At 54.3% G+C, this 19,557-nt stretch overlaps 3 protein-coding genes across 4 annotated transcripts; all 3 read right to left on the bottom strand.

Annotated features, from left to right (window-relative positions):
* Window positions 1-1,904: 1,904 nt before the first annotated feature.
* apoeb (apolipoprotein Eb) lies at window positions 1,905-5,985 on the bottom strand. The gene is made up of 5 exons (XM_088905548.1): window positions 5,941-5,985; window positions 4,610-4,679; window positions 4,014-4,164; window positions 3,030-3,317; window positions 1,905-2,492 (listed from the first exon to the last, which is right to left on the bottom strand). The coding sequence occupies exons 2-5, from the start codon at window positions 4,650-4,652 to the stop codon at window positions 2,147-2,149; spliced, it is 828 nt and encodes a 275-aa protein (XP_088761674.1). The 5' UTR covers window positions 4,653-4,679; window positions 5,941-5,985; the 3' UTR covers window positions 1,905-2,146.
* Window positions 5,986-8,792: 2,807 nt separating this feature from the next.
* Window positions 8,793-10,959, bottom strand: LOC148814986 (uncharacterized). Its single transcript, XM_088905547.1, has 3 exons — window positions 10,821-10,959; window positions 10,099-10,249; window positions 8,793-9,775 (listed from the first exon to the last, which is right to left on the bottom strand). Exons 1-3 carry the CDS (start codon window positions 10,858-10,860, stop codon window positions 9,202-9,204), a joined length of 765 nt encoding a protein of 254 aa, XP_088761673.1. The 5' UTR covers window positions 10,861-10,959; the 3' UTR covers window positions 8,793-9,201.
* A 2,625-nt stretch (window positions 10,960-13,584) lies between these two features.
* On the bottom strand, window positions 13,585-19,557 carry tomm40 (translocase of outer mitochondrial membrane 40 homolog (yeast)). Of its 2 annotated transcripts, none has more exons than XM_088905335.1 (10): window positions 19,490-19,557; window positions 18,028-18,309; window positions 17,665-17,732; window positions 17,389-17,481; window positions 17,206-17,307; window positions 16,877-16,982; window positions 15,952-16,074; window positions 15,755-15,831; window positions 15,153-15,255; window positions 13,585-14,572 (listed from the first exon to the last, which is right to left on the bottom strand). In XM_088905335.1, the coding sequence occupies exons 2-10, from the start codon at window positions 18,242-18,244 to the stop codon at window positions 14,433-14,435; spliced, it is 1,029 nt and encodes a 342-aa protein (XP_088761461.1). In that variant the 5' UTR covers window positions 18,245-18,309; window positions 19,490-19,557; the 3' UTR covers window positions 13,585-14,432. The 2 variants fall into 2 exon arrangements, with proteins under 2 accessions (XP_088761461.1, XP_088761462.1); XM_088905336.1 differs by having other exon boundaries at window positions 19,474-19,490.

The raw sequence follows: 19,557 nt of genomic DNA, 5'->3' as shown, positions 1-19,557 counted from the left end.
CTGACTGGACACTCCAGTACATTAACACTGCACTGAGAGAGAGGGGTTAATACAGACACACTGACTGGACACTCCAGTACATTAACACTGCACTGAGAGAGAGAGAGAGGGGTTAATACAGACACACTGACTGGACACTCCACTACATTAACACTGCACTGAGAGAGAGAGAGGGGTTTATACAGACACACTGACTGGACACTCCAGTACATTAACACTGCACTGAGAGAGAGAGGGGTTAATACAGACACACTGACTGGACACTCCAGTACATTAACACTGCACTGACAGAGAGAGAGGGGTTAATACAGACACACTGACTGGACACTCCAGTACATTAACACTGCACTGAGAGAGAGAGGGGTTAATACAGACTCCCTCCACCCTTTCTGTAAAGAAGTGGAATCTGTTTTCATTTTTAAATGCTCTTCCCTGTAGTTTTCTCCTGTGTCCTCTGGTTTGTTACTGTTGATTCTGGGGGGGACTTTCTCAGTATCGTTGTGGATTTTGAATTCATGTATCCCCCTAGTCTTCTGTGCTCAAGACCAAAAGAGAATTCCTCCAGCCTGTCAGTGTGGGACACTCCCTTCAGACTAAAGAGACCCAGCTCCTCCAGCCTGTCAGTGTGGGACACTCCCTTCAGACTAAAGAGACTCAGTTCCTCCAGCCTGTCAGTGAGGGACACTCCCTTCAGACTAAAGAGACTCAGCTCCTCCAGCCTGTCAGTGTGGGACACTCCCTTCAGACTAAAGAGACTCAGTTCCTCCAGCCTGTCAGTGAGGGACACTCCCTTCAGACTAAAGAGACTCAGTCCCTTCAGTCTGTCAGTGTAGAGCGCTGCAGGATGTTTCTGGTGCTGTGGCCTGATTCTCTGTGAGTGATGTTTTCTCTGACATGGCGACAGAGATGGACACTGTGATTCATGAAGCCTGACCAGTGCGTTTACAGTCCTCGGCCCCCCGATTTAAAAGCTTCAGTTTGAGCTCTGTACCCTCACAGCAGAGCTGCTTCTCCACAGTGTCTGGAATGATGAATTGCGGTTTCTGTGCAGACCGTCTCATAGGAAGCTTCTAAAAACGTTTCTGCCTGCGTGTATCACCCTGTGCTAGTGTCGCCTTTCAGCCTTGTCTTGGGTGTTTACTGCCTGCAATTTGGCGCCTAGTCCTTTGTAAGGAACGTCATCTACCGCCTTCAGAACATTCTCATCTGCTCTGTTGTTGATTACTGCTGCTTGCTCATATTTCCATGTGGATCAGCCTGTAATGGGTGGCACAGGGGTCAGCATTGCTGCCTCGCAGCGCTGGGGCCCTGGGGTGCTGTCTGTGTGGAGTTTGCATGTTCTCCCTGTGTTGATGTGGATTCCCCTACAGTCCAGAGACATGCCAGTGGGTTAATTGGCTTCTGGGAAAACTGGCCCTGGTATGGGTGTGTGTGTGTCCTGTGATGGACTGGTGTCCTGTCCAGGGAGTGTGAGTGTGTGTCTATGTGTGTCCTGTGATGGACTATTGTCCTGTCCAGGGAGTGTGAGTGTGTGTCAGGATGATGGATGACACAGGATGATGGGGCAGTCAGATGGACAGACTGATGGACAGGGGTGGACACAGGATGATGGGGCAGTCAGATGGACAGACTGATGGACAGGGGTGGACAAGGGCAGTCAGATGGACCAACTGATGGACAGGGGTGGACACAGGAGGACATGGCAGTCAGATGGACCGACTGATGGACAGGGGTGGACAAGGGCAGTCAGATGGACCAGCTGATGGACAGGGGTGGACACAGGTGGACGGGGCAGTCAGATGGACAGCATATTAAGGGGAGAGTGTGTCCAGAGCAAACCCCAGCCCCTTCTCGCTCCACACGGACAGGTGAGACCGACAGCGCGAATGACCAGGACACAGGCGGATCTTCTCAAGTTTAATCACCGTGGTTACAGACAGCACAGCGCACTCCCTCAGGAGCCAGCAGCATCAGCCCAGAGAGGAGCTGGACACCAGGCCGGTCACTCCCGGTCCTTCCTGGCCTGTCCTGCTCTCCGGACACAGGCGTTGGAGCGGCGGTTCTGGAGCGCTGCGCTGGGGGCCGGGGGGGGGGCAGTTAGTCTGGGAAGGGGTGATGTTAGTGGGGGGAGGGGTCCGCTGCCGGTCTAGGCGCTGGCGTCCTTCCGCAGCTTCTCGACGGCCTCCTCCAGCTTGCCCCTCAGCTCCTGGGCGTAGGGCTCGAACCAGCGACGCAGCTCCTCCAGCTTGGCCTCCAGCGAGCTGCGCAGCTCCTGCGCCGTCTGCTCCAGCTGCCCGCGGATCTGCGTGGCCTGCGTGTCGAAGTGCTGGCGCAGCCCGTCGCCCTGCTGCCCGAGGATCTGCTGCAGCGCCAGCAGCTTCTCCTGCGCCTTGTCCTGCAGGGAGCTGACGAGGGGCTCCAGCCGCTGGCGCACAGCGTCCACGTTCTGCTGCATGCGGGACTGCAGCTCCTCCAGGTAGGCAGAGACTTTCCTGCGGGAGGAGAGCCGGGGGTCAGACGGCCTGATCCTGACTGGTTCACAGCCCTGAACTCATCTGCCCTCTCACCTGTGAGTCTGCTGACCCCTGACCTTTCCCAGGTGCTCTCACCTGTGAGTCTGCTGACCCCTGACCTTTCCCAGGTGCTCTCACCTGTGAGTCTGCTGACCTATGACCTGACCCAGGTGCTCTTACCTGTGAGTGTGCTGACCCCTGACCTTTCCCAGGTGCTCTTACCTGTGAGTGTGCTGACCTCTGACCTGACCCAGGTGCTCTTACCTGTGAGTGTGCTGACCTCTGACCTGACCCAGGTGCTCTTACCTGTTAGTGTGCTGACCTCTGACCTGACCCAGGTGATCCAACCTGTGAGTCTGCTGACCTCTGACCTGACCCAGGTGATCCAACCTGTGAGTGTGCTGACCTCTGACCTGACCCAGGTGATCCAACCTGTGAGTGTGCTGACCTCTGACCTGACCCAGGTGCTCTTACCTGTGAGTGTGCTGACCTCTGACCTGACCCAGGTGCTCTTACCTGCGGATCTCCTCGGTGTCCTTGCCCAGCCTCTTCTTCAGCTTGCGGGTGTACAGGTTGAGCCTGTTGCGCACATCGTCCACGTTCTGCTCCATCATCACGCGCATCTCCTCGCTGTACTGCGCCGCCTTGTTGCGGGCGCCCAGCATGTCGGCGTGCAGCCGGTCGCGCAGGATGGTGAAGTCCCGGGCGAAGCGTCCGGCCGCGTCCTTCGTGTAGGGCGCCAGCTTGTTCTGGAGGTCTTCGCTGTACACGCCGAGCTCGGCCATGGTGTCCGTGATCAGTCCACTGTCGGGAAGGACAAGGTCACTCAGAGTCAGGATACTCATCTCCCTGCAGTCTGGAGCACAGAGCTTTAAAGGAGCCCCAGTCACACTGTGACCTGTGTCAGTGTTACAGGTAGAGACACAGCCCTTATAGAGTCAGGATACTCATCTCCCTGCAGTCTGGAGCAGAGAGCTTTAAAGGAGCCCCAGTCTCCCTGTGATCTGTGTCAGTGTTACAGGTAGAGACACAGCCCTTATAGAGTCAGGATACTCATCTCCCTGCAGTCTGGAGCAGAGAGCTTTAAAGGAGCCCCAGTCTCACTGTGATCTGTGTCAGTGTTGCATGTAGAGACACAGCCCTTATAGAGTCAGGATACTCATCTCCCTGCAGTCTGGAGCAGAGAGCTTTAAAGGAGCCCCAGTCTCCCTGTGATCTGTGTCAGTGTTACAGGTAGAGACACAGCCCTTATAGAGTCATGATACTCATCTCCCCACAGTCTGGAGCAGAGAGCTTTAAAGGAGCCCCAGTCTCACTGTGATACAAATAGAGACTCGGAGACACCTCCAGAATTAGGGGTCTCTTTGATCAGTTCTGCTTACATAGTGTGATGACGCAGACAAAGCTAATTTGTGTTCCTCTATCCCATACTTCCTAGCAATGTCTTCCTGCTCTGATTTCTCACACAGGTGTTGAGGTGCTGCAGCAGGCTGTACTCACTCCAGCTCGCGGGTCAGCTGAGAGCTCTTGAGGTTGTCCACAACTCCATCCGTCTTGGTGCTCACGTCAGCCACATACTGCCAGAACTGGTCCACCATCTCCTCCCATTTTGTCTTGGGCTCTTCACTGGGCACAGCACGGGCCTGACAGCCTGGGGACACAGGTCAGTGAGTCTGTGTGTCTTCTAGTCCCTGTGGAGTCCAGCACACTGACACAGCCCAGTCACAGGGCTCTAGACTCTTTTAGTCCCTGTGGAGTCCAGTACACCGAGACACAGCTCAGTCACAGGGCTCTGGACTCCTCTAGTCCCTGTGGAGTCCAGGACACTGACACAGCCCAGTCACAGGCTCTAGACTCCTCTAGTCCCTGTGGAGTCCAGGACACTGACACACAGCCCAGTCACAGGCTCTAGACTCTTCTAGTCCCTGTGGAGTCCAGCACACTGACACAGCCCAGTCACAGGGCTCTAGACTCTTCTAGTCCCTGTGGAGTCCAGTACACTGACACACAGCCCAGTCACAGGCTCTAGACTCCTCTAGTCCCTGTGGAGTCCAGCACACTGGCACTCCAGTGGACTGCACCAGAGACTCACTTACCTGCAATGACAGCCAACACCAGAATCACAACCAGAGTCCTCATGGTTCCACAGGAGGGTTTGTACAGCAGCTGCAGAATGAAACACAAATGTAGGTCCAGATACAGCAGGGAGACCGAAGGAGAGAGGGATGGAGAGTGATAGAATTAGAAAAAAGAGAAACAGGAGTGAGAGAATGGGAGAGGGATGGAGAGAAAAGTGATAGACGAAGTGACCACAGCCTGGACACAGACACTGGACACAGGCAGACCTGGCTGTCCAGAGAGAACAGGCTCAGTGACCACAGCCTGGCCATAGACACTGGACACAGGCAGACCTGGCTGTCCAGAGAGGACAGGCTCAGTGACCACAGCCCTGCCATAGACACTGGACACAGGCAGACCTGGCTGTCCAGAGAGGACAGGCTCAGTGACCACAGCCTGGCCATAGACACTGGACACAGGCAGACCTGGCTGTCCAGAGAGGACAGGCTCAGTGACCACAGCCTGGCCATACACACTGGACACAGGCAGACCTGGCTGTCCAGAGAGGACAGACTGTGCTCCCACTGCCAGCGGGGAGAATCAGAGACAGAGGTGCACTTCCTACTGCACTGTGACAGATTCTCTGGGATTAGAGAAACATTCTTCCCCATATTTACACATCTGATCCCAGAGTTCCCACACCTGCCAGAATCACAACAGCTCCCAATCCTACTGGGAGAGGGAGGAGGAACTCAGTTGAACTGGCAGCCCAGTATGTGATCTCCTGTCCCAGCCTGAGGACCAGTGAGCCTGTCTTCCAGTAATGCTCCAGATGTTTATACGTGAATATCGTATGATTGTGTCTGTGTTGTAAATGGCTGTAGATGTTTCATGTTAGTTGTATCAGTTTTGCTTTGGTAACACTCATTGTAGATGCCAATGAAACGTCTTGAATTGAGCAGGACTGAGAGGACAGAGAAGTGACTCTCCGTCTGTTAACAGTTCTGTTTCCACCCCCTGTTTGCGCGCACCTCCCCGTGATTAAGCTCCGGAGCGAGTCAGATCCACTCGGACGATACCGCGTCCTCAGAGTCCCACAGCACCCCACGGCCGGACACCCCACGCTCGTGTCGAGTTATCGAGCTGTCAGGACCTCGGCTCGTTCGCTCCGGCGACATCGGCGCGTCAGACAGTTAAATCGATCTTTCATAACTCCGTCTCAGAATCAAAGCGCGCCTTATTATTGATCACCCCGCTGCCAGAGCAGTGCTGACATCGCCCCTGCTCCACGAGCAATCGCAGAGACGTTAAACCTCCCACTCAACTCGGACCCGAGGTCGGCGTCTACAGAAAGGACCGGCTGTCTCACCTGGATCGATGCTCCCCGCCTCGCCTCTTCCTCGGTGACTTTCTGCTGTGTGCGGACCGCCTTTTTATACACGATGGGGTGGGGTGTGGTGTGGGGTGTGCGTGTGCGTGCGTGTGTGTGTGTGATGAAGCTCCTCGCGAGGTTACTTCGTGCCAAAGCGGGCGGGCACTCGGGCGCGCGCGCGCGTGGGTGGGTGTGGATGCGCTCGTGTCCGGGGACACGCAGGGGTCAGCGCCGAGCTCAGCGGCCCGTGGTGCCCAGGTGCGGCGAGGCGAGGCGTGGCGCCCTGCGAGGTCCGCGGTCCGAGGTCCGAGGTCCGCCCGCCTCTCGCTCAGCGATAACGCGCTCATCCGCGAGGGAGGACAGGCTTTTCCCACCTGCCCCGCGGAGTTCTGATCTTATCGGGCCGCAGACAGGACAGCCCCCCCCCGCCCCCCCACCAAGACGCCTCTGAGGAATTCGTTATTAACTGTAACCTTTAACCAAAACTCAAACTCCAGTGAGAACGAGAAGGCACAGCGTCTGGCACAGTACAGGCAGAGGGGGAGACGTCTGGGAGGACAGGGCACATACCTTGGAGCCTAGCAACAGGAGAGAGGTTACGCTCAGACACTCTGCTGCTCGCTGACTGATCCCAGCATCATCCAGCTGTTTCTCCCCAGGAGCCCAAGTATCGGCTTTCACATCCTGCCCGGAGGATCCCCTCCAGCTGCGTCTTGAGTGACACCACGTTACTGCCTTCCACAACACGGCCTGGCAGTCTGTTCCACCCTCCCGCAGCTCTTTGTGTAAAGAAATGACTCCAGGAGACAGTGTGTGCCACGGGCGCTGGATACTTGCTGACTGATCACTGACTTTGCTGCTCTTTTCCCACTGTCCAGTGGCTTGCTGTGCTGTGTAGGTACTGTAGATGTCTCCTGCACTGTAGCTGACTGCCTGTTGTCTGCTGTGGTGACTTCACTCTGATGTGACGAGTGTGAGGATGAGACAGGCCAGTGGAGCTCAGAATTGAACTGAGAGACGGAGACAGAGCTGAGATATCAGACAGAAGGAATATCTCACTGGGCTTTACAGCACTGTACTGTGCTTTTACCCTGATCTCACTGGGCTTTGCTGCACTGTACTATGCTTTCACCCTGATCTCACTGGGCTTTGCTGCACTGTACTGTGCTTTTACCCTGCTCTCACTGGGCTTTACAGCACTGTACTGTGCTTTTACCCTGATCTCACTGGGCTTTACTGCACTGTACTGTGCTTTTACCCTGCTCTCACTGGGCTTTACAGCACTGTACTGTGCTTTTACCCTGCTCTCACTGGGCTTTACTGACTGTACTGTCCTTTTACCCTGATCTCACTGGGCTTTACAGCACTGTACTGTGCTTTTACCCTGCTGTCACTGCGCTTTACAGCACTGTACTGTGCTTTTACCCTGCTCTCACTGGGCTTTACTGCACTGTACTGTGCTTTTACCCTGATCTCACTGGGCTTTACAGCACTGTACTGTGCTTTTACCCTGATCTCACTGGGCTTTACAGCACTGTACTGTGCTTTTACCCTGCTGTCACTGGGCTTTACTGCACTGTACTGTGCTTTTCCACACTATGACACAGATGTGGGGATGCTGAGTTTCTCAGCTTTGCTTCCTGTTGGTTGGGGGGCTGCAGGCAGGGGGGTTTCCGAGGGCAGCACAGTACCGAGCCCTGGCTCTCCCATGTGCTCGGGGAGTCTCTGGTGTCGTCCCTCCCTGCCCCCCCGTCAGAGAGCCAGCACGATGGCAGCTCTTGGCCACGAGGTCACAGGCCACCGAGAGGGAACTGCTGACAACACCGTTCTCAGCTTCCTCAGTCGCGTGGGTGTGCGTCACCGAGCACTCGGGGATGTCAGATCATCTGATCCCACAACTGGGCCAAGAGCCGACAGCCAGGTCTGCCTGTGTCCAGTGTCTATGTCCAGGCTGTGGTCACTGAGTTTGTCCTCTCTGGGCAGCCAGGTCTGCCTGTGTCCAGTTGTTCTAGCCAGATTGTGGTCAAAGAGCCTGTCCTTTCTGGGCAGCCAGGTCTGCCTGTGTCCAGTGTCAGTGTCCAGGCTGTGGTCACTGAGAGCCTGTCCTCACTGGACAGCCAGGTCCAGTTTCTGTGGCCAGGCTGTGGTCACTGAGCCTGCCCTTCGTCAGGGTCTGTTTCTCCTTGCTGTTTCTTACCCTGCTCAGGTATTCTTCTGGTGTGTGTTGTGTGTTTAGGGTTCTGTAGCATTCCAGTGTGCGTGTGTGTCCCAGTGGGTGAGGCAGTGTTGTTTGGCTTGTGCTGTGAAGTGCTTGAGTCTTATACTCGTGTCTCTGGAGCTGTGCTGTCCTGGGGCTGGATGGTGTCCGTGAGCCTCAGGACCAGCTGGCTGATGGGCTCTTCTCTGGGCTCAGCTCTGGGCTCAGCAGGGCCTGGTGGTGGTGTACTTCTGATCACTGTCTCTCGGGGGTAACCAGTATTCTAGGGCTGTCTTGAGTAAGTTGATAAGTAATGGCTATTGGCCTTATTTAATCTTGCACACATTGGGAGGAGTTTTTACAGAGCTCCATGTGCAGAGAGTCTATGGGGTGTTTGTCCCATTCAGTGTCATCCCGGTCTGTGATTGAACTCCACTCTCTCTCCCTCCCTCTCCTCCCTTCTCCACTCTCCATCCTCCCTTCTCTCTCCCAGCTCTAGATAATTTCTCTAGGATGAAGAAAGGCATGGTAAAACAGAGCAAGAGTGGGACAGGCTTGGGTTACTCTGCTTGCAAAAAAGGTCATTCTTTTGCTTTTGTTACAAAAAGAAAAACCTTTTGAGAAAAGAAAAAGATCATACAGTACACTGGGGTTTTCTCATTTTTTCACTCTTTATTTGCATAAATTAAGGAGGAAAACAGCACAATGTTACAGTACAGAGTAAGACACACAGGGGAGACCCCCCCCCACACTCTTGCCCTGCTCGAACCCCGAGCCAGGCTGTGCTGTGTGATGGGGACGGTCAGCTGCAACAGCACAGCGGAGAGAGGGATTGTGGGAAGGGGAAGCTCGGCGCCTCCTCGTCTTACAGCCGGGCTCCTGCAGACAGCTCACACACCCCCTCCCCGAGCCATGGTATGCTCCGACCCCAGGGGCAAGCCTGGGTGCGTCCAGCGGAGTAAACCATCGGCACCCTCCGAGCGGGGGTGGTGGTTGTCTGTGTGGCGGGAAGCGCGCGGGGCCGGGGTGCGGGAGAGATCAGCGGAGGGGGGCACTCTGATCTAGAAGCTCTTCTGGAAGGAGTCCCAGAGGGAGGAGAGCTGGGCCCGCAGGTCCTGGGCGTAGGGGTCCAGCCGGCCGCGCAGGTCCTCGGCGTAGGGCGCCAAGCTCTGGGCCAGGCGCTCCTGCAGGCTGCGGGCGTAGGGCACCATGCCGCTGCGGAACTCCTGCACGCGCTGCTCGATCCGGGCGCGCAGCTCGTCGGCGTGGGGGCTGAGGCGGGCGCGCAGCTCCTCCACGCCCTCCTCCAGGCGCCCCTGCAGCTCCGCGCTCCGCTCCTGCAGCGCCCTCCGCAGGTCCTCCGCGTTCTGGCCCAGCGAGTCGCGCAGCCCGTCGGCGTAGGGCGCCAGGCCCTGGCGCAGCTCGTCCACACTGGCGCGCACCTGGGTGCCCAGCTCATCCGCGTAGGGCCCCAGCTGCCCGCTCATGGCCTGCAGGTCCTCCATCAGCCGCTGGCGCAGGGTCTCGGCGTCCTGGGTCAGCCGGTCCATCAGCTCCTGGGCCAGGGGCGTCACCCGGCCTTGCAGCTCCAGGGCGAACAGGTTGGCAGTGTTGGCACTTTCTGTGATCTTGGCACTGGCAGAGGGAGAGGTTAGAGTTAACATCCCTGACTGGACACTCCAGTACATTAACACTGCACTGAGAGAGAGGGGTTAATACAGACACACTGACTGGACACTCCAGTACATGAACACTGCACTGAGAGAGAGGGGTTAATACAGACACACTGACTGGACACTCCAGTACATTAACACTGCACTGAGAGAGAGAGGGGTTCATACAGACACACTGACTGGACACTCCAGTACATTAACACTGCACTGAGAGAGAGAGGGGTTAATACAGACACACAGACAGGACTGCTTCAGTGTCTGTGCTTTGTGTGTGTATTGACATACTTGATTTCCTGTCCCAGCTCTGACTGTCTGATCATCTGGAGTGTGTCCTCTGCCGTGTGTGTCGCCTTGGCAGCATAGTCCCAGAATGCCTCTTTCACCTGCTCCATCTGTGTCTTGGGCTGCTCCTGCCACAGAATGTTGGCATGGCAACCTTTAGGGGGTGACACAACAACGGAAGGTCAGTAACCGTGGTACCGTGCGATTCCATATCACTCCTGTCGCTTTTCTGTAAGTGTGATAACAATGTCACAACACAGGAATCTACTGCTCTTATTCTAATATGGAAATCCACAAGCGGGTAGCGAGTACAAAGCTTTTCTGAGTCGCCTCTTTGTCAGTGTTTTACACAGGTCTGCTTGCCCATGCATCCGTTCCTACTGTAACTGCTTTGTCCAGTGCAGAGCTGTGGCCGAGCCGGAGCCTATCCCAGGAAGCAACGGGCACATGGCAGGGTACACCCTGGATGGGACACCAGTCCATCACAGGGCACACACACACACAAACACACACTCACACCAGAGCCAGTTTTCCCAGAAGCCATATGCCTTACCTGTTGCACAGACATGCACCCACACTCGCTCCCTGGAGACAGACTTGTACCCTTGTACTCGCATCCGCGCAGATGGCGCCCCAGGGTTTGAACCCGGGGCCCCAGCTCTGCGAGGCAGCAACCACGGTATTCATGCAGAGAATTAAAAGCAGTCTGAATGTTGAGAGCTCACCTGTGGAGACAGCCAACACTAAAACCACAAACAGCTTCATGGCTGGGCTTCAGAAAGGTCCTGCAGACACAACAACCAGCAGCAGATCAGTCTGATTCCTGCACTGTGCTCTGGTGCTCCTGCTCTCTGCTCTGGCCGGCCTCTCTATATGTACAGGGCTCGGCTGATCGGGACACAAAGTCCAGGAGAGAGTGCCCTGCTGTCAGCTCACCTGTCACCACGAGTGAGCACTGCCACACCCTTCCCAGCTCAAAGATCACACCTCACAGCTCCCACATCAGACCTCCTGCATCACCACTCCAAGATCAAAGAGGAGCTGATAAAGTCACAGATGAGCTGGCCTCAGTGTCTTTACAGTTATTCTACAGCTCTGATGGTGATGAAGGAGTGTTAGTGTGAAGATACAGATGAGCTGGCCTCAGTGTCTTTACAGGTATTCTACAGCTCTGATGGTGATGAAGGAGTGTTAGTGTGAAGATACAGATGAGCTGGACTGTGTGTCTTTACAGTTATTCTACAGCTCTGATGATGATGAAGGAGTGTTAGTGTGAAGATACAGATGAGCTGGACTGAGTGTCTCTACAGTTACTCTACAGCTCTGATGGTGATGAAGGAGTGTTAGTGTGAAGATACAGATGAGCTGGACTGACTGTCTTTACAGTTACTCTACAGCTCTGATGGTGATGAAGGAGTGTTAGTGTGAAGATACAGATGAGCTGAACTGTGTGTCTCTACAGGGACTCTACAGCTCTGATGATGATGATGATGGAGTGCTGACAGCACAGGTTCTTTATTATTTATATACAGAACCCAGTGACCCAGCCAGCAGAGCAGGAAAGTCTGCCTCTGATACACAAACCATCCAGGTGAGAGAGCAGTCTGTTCACAGTGACTGAGAAACCTCACAACCTCCAACCACTTTCCACCATAACACACCTCTCTCCCACATCACCACAGAGCTTGTTTCCAACTGCTGTCCTATTTAATAAGATTAGGAAATGTATTTTTACTGCTGTAACTACTACAATCACTGCTGTAACTAATATGTCTATCACTGTCACAGCTCTAATTAATACTCTCACTGCTGTGGCTGCTACTGATACTGATACTCTCACTGCTGTAACTGTTATACTCTAATACTGCTGCTGTTACTGATGTAACTAATACTCTCACTGCTGTAACTGTTATACTCTAATACTCTCACTGCTGTAACTGTTAGCCTCTGATGCTGCTGCTGCTGTAACTGTTATATTCTAATACATCTACTGTCACTGCTGTAACTAATACTCTCTCTGCTGTAACTGTTATACTCTAATACTGCTACTGCTATATCCAATACTACGCTCTCTGCTGTTACTGTTATACTCTACTACTGCTGCTGTTACTGCTGTAACTAATACTCTCACTGCTGTAACTGTTATATTCTAATACTTCTACTGTCACAGCTGTAACTTATACTCTCTCTGCTGTAACTGTTATACTCTACTACTGCTGCTGTTACTGCTGTAACTAATACTCTCACTGCTGTAACTGTTATATTCTAATACTTCTACTGTCACAGCTGTAACTAATACTCTCTCTGCTGTAACTGTTATACTCTAATACTGCTACTGCTATATCCAATACTACGCTCTCTGCTGTTACTGTTATACTCTACTACTGCTACTGTCACTGCTGTAACTGTTATTCTCTAATACTGCTACTGTCACTGCTGTAACTGATACTCTCACTGCTGTAACTGTTAGACTCTCATACTGCTACTGCTATATCCAATACTACTCTCGCTGCTGTTACTGTTATACTCTACTACTGTTACTGTCACTGCTGTATCCAGTGCTGCTACTATCACTGCTGCCACTACTGTAACCGATACTCTCACTGCTGTAACTTATTCTCTAATACTGCTGCTGTCACTGCTGTAACTATTATACTCTAATACTGCTACTGTCACGGATGTGACTGTTGTACTCTAATCCTGCCACTGCTATAGTACTGTCTGCTGTATCTAATCCTGCTCCTGTCCGAACCAGCAGCACCACAGCTTCTTCCCAGACTCATGAACCCTGCTCTTTGATGACTAGAAGCGGGCGCCTCTCTCAGTAAGGGCTGTGTGTTTTCAGTGCGTGATGAGTCAGTGTCTGTCAAGGCTGTGGGCAGGGCTGCCAGCCAGCTTATCTTCCGCCTGCCTGTGCTTCATGCCCTGCTGTCTTCCAGCGTGGAGACGTGTGTATCAGGGACAGAGTCCACTCACACACACACACTCACACACAGGCACAGCTGAGCAGAGTACAAGAATCGTCCAACAGACAACTTACTAATGATCATGCAAAGGCACAAGTAATAGGTTTATTCCATACTGAAAAGAGAAGAGAGAGAACAACGTTTTCAACTTGACACCTGAAGAAGGCTTCGCTGCCAAAACGTTGTTTTCTCTTTTCAGCAGGGAATACACAGACTACGCAGGCTGACGCAGCTCCCCACCTGAATTATTAATAATCGTCACAGAAGGCACACTGGTGCTCAGGCTCTCTCTGCCTGCCAATGTCTCTGTTAATCTCTCTCTTGATCGGTCTGTCTCATGGCCTGTGGCGTGCTCAGACTGCCCTCTTGTGGCCACTGGCAGTCTGTCAAGTACAGTACTGCAGTTTCAGTCATGACAGACGCGCTCACATACACCCCACCCTGCACACACAAGCATGCACACCTGCAGACACACAAGCACACAGACACACCGTGTCGGAAGCAGACAACAATCCATCACAGGTTTGTAAGAAATGGCCTTGATCTTTTTAATAGATATGTACAGGGAATATTTATATATATGTACCACTGAGAGAAACGGAGAGGAAAAGAATTAAATTAAAAGGGAGGGACTCAAAAACAAACATTATTCCACACCCCTTCCCCGACCAGCAGCGACACCCCCACCCCTCACAGTGCCCCTCAGCTGGAGCCCCCAGACAGTCCGCTTGTACAGTACAAAAACAAGTAAAAAAATCAAAACAAGAAACAGAAAAAAACAATCATGTCTCCTCTCCCCCTCCCTCTGCGCTCTCCTGATCTGTCTCAGACTTTCTGTAGTTCTGTCTGTCTCTGTCCCTCTCTGTAGCTCTGTGTGTCTGTGTGTCTCTCTGACAGTGTCTGTGGCTCTGTGTCTGTCTGTCTGACAGTGTCTGTAGCTCTGTGTCTGTCTGTCTGACAGTGTCTGTAGCTCTGTCTGTCTCTCTGACAGTGTCTTTCCCTCTGTGTGTCTCTCTGACAGTGTCTGTCCCTCTGTGTGTCTCTCTGACAGTGTCTGGAGCTCTGTGTCTGTCTCTCTGACTGTAGCTCTGTGTGTCTGTGTGTCTGACAGTGTCTGAAGCTCTGTGACTGTCTGTCCCTCTGTGTGTCTGTGTGTCTCTCTGACAGTGTCCAGCCATCTGCTTCTAGTTCAGTCTCTGTGAGAAAGTCCGTCTGTATGTCAGTAGTTCTGTCCATCTCTGACTGTCTGTCTGACTGTCTCAGGGATTGCCTGTGGTCTGTACACCCCCGTCTCTCTGCACGCGTCTCTCTGTCGTCTTGGCATGTCGATGTGTTTCGTGTCCACAGGTCGGCCACTCGGTCTCTGTCTGTCTAGCCGATGGTGATCCCGAATCCACACTGGAACTTGTTCTTCTGGTGGTTGAGGAAGGCGCCCATGGCCAGAGAGAGGGGCAGGGGCACCAGCTTCTTCTCCAGGGTGGCCCCGACAATCCAGTTACTGTCCACTGAGCCTGAGAGAGAGAGGGGTTAATACAGACACACTGACTGGACACTCCAGTACATTAACACTGCACTGAGAGAGGGGGGGTTAATACAGACACACTGACTGGACACTCCAGTACATTAACACTGCACTGAGAGAGAGAGGGGTTAATACAGACACACTGACTGGACACTCCAGTACATTAACACTGCACTGAGAGAGAGAGGGGTTAATACAGACACACTGACTGGACACTCCAGTACATTAACACTGCACTGAGAGAGGGGTTAATACAGACACACTGACTGGACACTCCAGTACATTAACACTGCACTGAGAGAGAGAGGGGTTAATACAGACACACTGACTGGACACTCCAGTACATGAACACTGCACTGAGAGAGAGAGGGGTTAATACAGACACACTGACTGGACACTCCAGTACATTAACACTGCACTGAGAGAGAGAGAGGGGTTCATACAGACACACTGACTGGACACTCCAGTACATTAACACTGCACTGAGAGAGAGAGGGGTTAATACAGACACACTGACTGGACACTCCAGTACATTAACACTGCACTGAGAGAGAGGTTAATGCTGGTACCTTTAAACAGCAGGTTTGCTTTAGGAAGATCTAACTGGTAACCGAATGACATACTGGTGTCCTGCATGCGAGTGCTGGCTTCAAACTCCACCCCCACCTGCAACTATACAGAGAGACAGGGGGTTAATGCACATATACCCCCCCCCAGAGAGAGAGACAGGGGGGTTAGTACACACGTACACCCCCAGAGAGAGGAGGGTTAACACAGACAAGGAGAGGGGGGTTAATACAGAGATCGAGAGGGGGGTTAATACAGACACAGAGAGAGGAGGGTTAACACAGACACAGAGAGAGGAGGGTTAATACACACAGAGAGGAGGGTTAATACAGACAAGGAGAGGGGGGTTAATACCGAGATAGAAAGGGGGGTTAATACAGAGATCGAGAGGGGGGTTAATACACACAGAGAGAGGAGGGTTAATACAGACACAGAGAGGAGGGTTAATGCACACAGAGAGAGGAGGGTTAATACAGACACAGAGAGAGGAGGGTTAATACAGACACAGAGAGAGGAGGGTTAATACAGACACAGAGAGAGGAGGGTTAATGCACACAGAGAGGCACCTGAATCAGGGTGGGCAGAGGCAGGGCTGCTGTCTTACCTGCTCGTTGGCTTTGTGGTAGTATGTGGCGTGAGCCCCTGCGCCCCCAACCGTCAGCGTGGCCACAAAATTACTGCCTGGAGAGAGAGAGAGAGAGAGAGAGAGAGAGAGAGAGAGAGAGAGAGAGAGCTCCTGTCACCACTGACACACATAGCCCACCGTGCTGCCCCCACTGCCCCCCCCGACACCAGCCTCACCTGTGTACCTGCCCGCCAGGGACATGACCGTGCCCTCCTCCCCTGGGCGCCGGTGGTACACCAGCTCCCCCCCCAGGGCCAGACTCGGGGTGACACTCTGCAGGAAGTGGGCAACTAGAATACCTGAGAGCCAGAGAGAGGGGTCAGCACACTGAGAGAGAGACAGGCTGACACACAGACAGACAGGGTGAGAGAGAGACAGGCTCACGCACAGACAGTCAGGGTGAGAGAGAGACAGGCTGACACACAGACAGTCAGGGTGAGAGAGAGACAGGCTCACGCACAGACAGTCAGGGAGAGAGAGAGACAGGCTGACACACAGACAGTCAGGGTGAGAGAGAGACAGGCTGACACACAGACAGTCAGGGTGAGAGAGAGACAGGCTGACACACAGACAGACAGTTGGGGAGAGAGAGACAGGCTGACACACAGACAGACAGGGTGAGAGAGAGACAGGCTGACACACAGACAGACAGGGTGAGAGAGAGAGACAGGCTGACACACAGACAGACAGGGTGAGAGAGAGAGACAGGCTCACACACAGACAGACAGGGTGAGAGAGAGAGACAGGCTCACACACAGACAGACAGGGTGAGAGAGAGAGACAGGCTCACACACAGACAGTCGGGGAGAGAGAGACAGGCTGACACACAGAAAGACAGGCTGAGAGAGAGAGACAGGCTCACACACAGACAGTCAGGGAGAGAGAGAGAGACAGGCTCAAACACAGACAGTCAGGGAGAGAGAGAGAGACAGGCTCACACACAGACAGTCAGGGAGAGAGAGAGAGACAGGCTTACACACAGACAGTCAGGGAGAGAGAGACAGGCTGACACACAGACAGACAGGGTGAGAGAGAGACAGGCTGACACACAGACAGACAGGGTGAGAGAGAGACAGACAGTCAGGCCAGGACAGGAGTCACCTGAGCCCATGATGATGTCAGGGTTGCCCAGAGTGACCGCGGCAGTGAAGTCGTCACCCCTGTACTCCGCGTCTGCCTGCCAGTTCACAAACTTCGACTGCTGGGTCTGCAGCACAACACCAGACACACAACTGATTAACTGCAACACAACTGGTACCACTTCAACACCAAACACACAAGTGATACAGCTCAACACAACCCATTCCCTTCAACACCAAACACACAAGTGATATAGCTCAACACAGCCCAATCCCTTCAACACCAAACACACAAGTGATACAGCTCAACACAGCCAGTACCCCTTAAATCCCCCCAGAACGGGCACACACCTGGAAGGCCAGTTTGGACCGGACTCTGCTGGTCAGCTGGTGGATGACCTGTGCGTTCAGGCTGCCGCTGTTGTCCATGTCGCCCACCATCACGGGGAAGGCCTGGGAGACAGGGGACAGCGGTCAGGGTGCGAGCTCGCCTGGAGCAGTTCACACGTTTCATCCAAACTGCCCGCTCAGTACCTCAGCAGGTCCGGTCTGCTTGGTTCCGACGTAAGTGGCACCGAACCGGTAACTGGAATCTCCCATCGTGCTCAGAGCTACTGTGTGGTTCACCTGCAAAATGACCAGTACAGTAGAACAATCCAGTTACATTAGGAGCTACAGTCCAGTCCAGTAGACCAGTCTGTTACACTAGGAGCTACAGTCCCAGTCCAGTAGAACAGTCTGTTACACTAGAAGTTAGTACACACGGTACACAAGGCTCTTTGAAAAAGAAGTGTGTTGACCTTCACTGACCTGGAAGTGATTGCTCAGTCCTTTATTGACTATCAGCTTCACTCCTTCCATCTGCACTGGGAAGATCTCTAGGGACAGGACAGCGGGGGGGATGGGGACAGGACAGAGTTATTGAGATACATCAAGAACCTCAGGTTAGCCTTCCTGGTGCCCCCCGACCCGGCCAGTGACCCCAAAGTCATAAATTCCTTAATACCCCAGCCCCACAACATGCAGCAGTGATCCCCACGTTCATACCTCCCCCCCCCCGACCCCCAGAGAAGCCCAAGGACACCTCCAAATTTATACCCCTTTTTTCTCACCAACCCCCAGTTTCACAACCCCCGACCCCAAGAGGGGCCCCCCAGAAAAAGACACCCCCACCTTTACACTTGCGATGGCACTCCTCGAAGGTGCCGGGGTTGGAGAGGGCTCCCTCTCTGTCGCCGCCCTGCTGGTCGGCGGTGGCAGCGGGGCCCAGCGAGGACACGGGTGGCATGGTGAAGCCCGGGGGCACCGACATCAGGCCCGGTCCGGCGGGGGTGCTGCTGGCGGGGGGAGGGGGCGCGGAGGGAGCCCCTGCAGCGAAGACGTTGCCCATCGTGGGGGTGCGCGGGGGCTGAGAGGAGTGCGGGCTGGACTGTGGGAAGACTGGGCACAGCTGAGCTGGAACACAGAGGGAGGGGCAGGCAGAGGTCAGCATCACTGCAGCACGACCTGGGCTCCCCGTCCACATCGACTGAACCCGCCGCAGGGATCAGGAGCAACACTGGTCTGTGTGGAGACCAGGAGCACAGCTGCGCACACCCCCCCCCAGCTCTCACACAGACACACACCCCCACCCAGAGTTTGTCTTGAGTTGCTGGTGGACGTGACAGGACCTGACCTGAGGTGACCAGGGGCAGCCTGATCCTGGAACCTCAATTGCTGTCCTCCCTGCAGGCTCATTCTGACGGACATTCATCCCAGCAGGACAGCGCACGCCCTACTCGCCTGAGCCGAGCCCCGGCACCAGAACATTGCTGAGGTGAGCCGGGACAAGGTGCTACATCAGAGGCTCAGAGACCACAGAACAGACCCCAGTCCAGTGTACTCCCTCTCTCTGTCCACCTCTCTCTCACGACACTGACCAGTGGACAGGCCCCAGTCCAGTGTACTCCCTCTCTCTGTCCACCTCTCTCTCACGACACTGACCAGTGGACAGGCTCCAGTCCAGTGTACTCCCTCTCTCTCTCACGACACTGACCAGTGGACAGGCCCCAGTCCAGGCGCCCCGAGCCCCGGACTCTCACGCCAGACGCCCGCGGTCAGCTCACCGGAGTCGCCCCTGACCCGGGCCGCGCTGGTCGGAGGCGGGTTTGATCCGGTCGGGCTGTTACCTGGACCGGCGGGATTACAAGTCGGGGGTGTTACTGAGGCCGAGTGGGTTTTAATCGGCCTCGAATGATTTTACTCAGTCCGGGAGAAGAGGGCGCCGGGTGTGAGAGAGAGTTCGAGCCGTACAGACGCACACAGCTGGACATGTCCGACCCCCTCGATGCAGCTCACTGCGACTCGTCGGCTCCGGACAAACGCTGTCCAGACCGTCGCCGGGCTCACAGGTCTCCCCACAGGGGCGCTGCTAAAGACCTGGACCGACACCCTGCGTCGCCGACCCCACCGATCGATCGCCAATCAATCCCAGCCTCCTGCTCGCTGTGCGGAAATCGCCACCACGAGCGCGCACACACACACAGAGGCCAGGATTTTATAAAAATGCACCGCCCCACGTATTTTCAATATGTCTGGCTTTATTCAATCTTTCTGGTAAAAAATACATTTATACAAAACCTCATGCGGTACTCACGTTGTCCAACCCAGTCGAGGACGGCTCTTCTATACCGGCTGCACAAGGGAACGGACAACCTAACACAC

Source organism: Atractosteus spatula, chromosome 25 (assembly GCF_055471065.1).
Source record: "Atractosteus spatula isolate fAtrSpa1 chromosome 25, fAtrSpa1.hap1, whole genome shotgun sequence".
Classification (NCBI taxonomy): Eukaryota; Metazoa; Chordata; class Actinopteri; order Semionotiformes; family Lepisosteidae; genus Atractosteus; species Atractosteus spatula.
Note: the sequence above shows the minus strand (reverse complement) of the source record. Positions and strands in the feature narration are given on the sequence as shown.